At 38.3% G+C, this 2,428-nt stretch overlaps 1 protein-coding gene across 1 annotated transcript; it reads right to left on the reverse strand.

Moving 5' to 3' along the window:
* Positions 1-832: 832 nt before the first annotated feature.
* Positions 833-2,180, reverse strand: LOC136377108 (olfactory receptor 4K2-like). The gene is given in 2 exon segments (XM_066343643.1): positions 833-954; positions 1,340-2,180. Coding segments are annotated over 2 exon segments (963 nt in total).
* Positions 2,181-2,428: the final 248 nt, after the last annotated feature.

Raw genomic sequence — 2,428 nt, forward strand, 5'->3', positions numbered from 1 at the left:
GACTGCAAACTCATACTAAAGACTAATAATACCTTTGAATATTTTATTTAGAAATGAAAAACTTGTCATAAATTTAATAGTCAATAATTTTCCAAATGTTTTTCTTAGAAATAACTGAATTCATCATAACTATGATATTCAGCTAGGTTTTGATGGTTTAAACTTTAATATTTTCCATTTGATTATCTGCTGTATAAGCAAGTATAATAGAGATCTGCATACCTATTAAAAAATCATATTGTTAAATTTTAGATCCTCCAAACTGTTCTAAAGTTGACTCAGAACTCAAACTATTAGACCTATTGAATAAAAGTTCTTCAACAATATTCAGAAGAATCTTTTCACAATATATTTTTCCATAAAAATATGTTATTGCTATGGAAAAAAAACTGTTATGCCCAACACTAAATTGAAGTTCTACATGTGGATACCATCAGAGTACCACAAGGTTGTGCAGCTGAGTGATATGTTCTGGGTTAGAAGACAAGTGAACAATATTTTATCACAGGATCTCCAAGTAATCTTAATCTAAGGTATGTTTATAAGATTTGATCTATAAAGTCCTTAGTTTATGTTTACAAATTGGATGATATATTTTTTTTTCTGTGAAAATAACGTACAGATTTCCACAGATTTTTAAATGGATTAATAATCTCAAAAGGATTGTAAACACTGCACTGACTTTTAGGAAAGATATTTCATATCTCTCAATGATGGCTTTTTATTTTCATGAATTTAGACTAAATGATTTGAAAGGCAGCTACTAAGTTTAATTTTCTATTGCACTAAGAACAAAACTGATGATACTAAATCTCAGACAGGAGGTCTCTGTTCAGTGCATTGAATATCTTGGAGTAGTTTTCTCAAGATTTAAATACTGATTACTTAGTTTCTTCATCACAGCTGTTTTCATTTTATGATTTCTCAAAGTATAATAAATAAGTGGATTCAAAAAGGGGGTGGGCCCTGGCCGGTTGGCTCAGTGGTAGAGCGTCGGCCTGGCGTGTGGAAGTCCCAGGTTCGATTCCCGGCCAGGGCACACAGGAGAAGCGCCCATCTGCTTCTACACCTCTCCCCCTCTCCTTTCTCTCTGTCTCTCTCTTCCCCTCCTGCAGCGAGGCTCCATTGGAGCAAAGATGTCCCGGGCGCTGGGGATGGCTCCTTGTCCTCTTCCCCAGGCGCTAGAGTGGCTCTGGTCGCAAAAGAGTGACGCCCCCTGGTGGGCAGAGCGTCGCCCCCTGGTGGGCGTGCCGGGTGGATCCCGGTCGGGCGCATGCGGGAGTCTGTCTGACTGTCGCTCCCCCTTTCCAGCTTCAGAAAAATACAAAAAAAAAGGGGGGGGGTGTGAAGATGGTATAGAAAACAGAGAGAACTTTGTCCACCAGGAAGTCAGTGAAAGGCCACACATAGATGAAAATACAGGGCCCAAAGAACCTTAACACAACAATGAAATGTGCAGTGCAGGTAGAAAAAGCCTTGGATGATCTTGTAGAAGAGTAGTCCTTGATAGTAACAAGGACAATGATATAGGAGGTAAGCAAAAGCAGAAAACTTATAAGAACAATCACACCACTGATTGATGTCATAAAGATTCCAAGAACATATATATTTTTACAAGCCAGCTGGTTGACCAAAGGAAGGTCACAGAAGAAACTGTCTATAACATTGGGACCACAGAAGGGTAAATAAAGTGTAAAAGTTAACTGACTCATTGTATGCAGGAAGCCCACTGTCCAAGAAATTACCACAAGCCCAATACATACTCATTGGCTTAAAATTGTTGAATAATGGAGAGGCTTGCATATGGCAATGTACCTGTCAAAAGACATGGAGATCAGCAGCACAATCTCAGTCCCAGTGAAGAGGTGCAATAAGAAGATCTGAGAAATGCAGCCCTCGAAGGAGATGGTCTTGCGCCGAACAAAGAAGTCCATGATCATCTTTGGAGTGGCAAAGGAGGACAGGCACATGTCAATGAGAGACAGATTGCTGAGCAGGAAGTACATGGGGGAGTAAAGGTGTGGAGTGGACAGGACTGTGAGAAAAATCAGGCAGTTGCCCAACATGGTCATTAAATATAAAATGAAAAAAATAACAAAGAAGAAAATTTGGAGCTCAGGAGAATCAGTAAGTCCAAGTAACACAAATTCAAACACTCTGGAATGATTGAACCCCTCCATTGGGCTGCAGACTTTGTTCTATAATGACAAAATGGAGCAGAATGATAGAGCTAGAAAGTATATATGAAGGACTTATAATATCAGTTAATAAATTACTATAACATTGATTACCTAAAATCCAAATAATAACTATCTCAGTAACAATTTTTCTTTTTGGAATCACTTAACAATTACTATGCGATATCACTTAAATGAACCACTTGTTGGTTTTGACCTGAATCAGTACATGTTTGGCTATATTCATCATG

Source organism: Saccopteryx leptura, chromosome 6 (genome assembly GCF_036850995.1).
Source record: "Saccopteryx leptura isolate mSacLep1 chromosome 6, mSacLep1_pri_phased_curated, whole genome shotgun sequence".
NCBI classification, from domain to species: domain Eukaryota; kingdom Metazoa; phylum Chordata; class Mammalia; order Chiroptera; family Emballonuridae; genus Saccopteryx; species Saccopteryx leptura.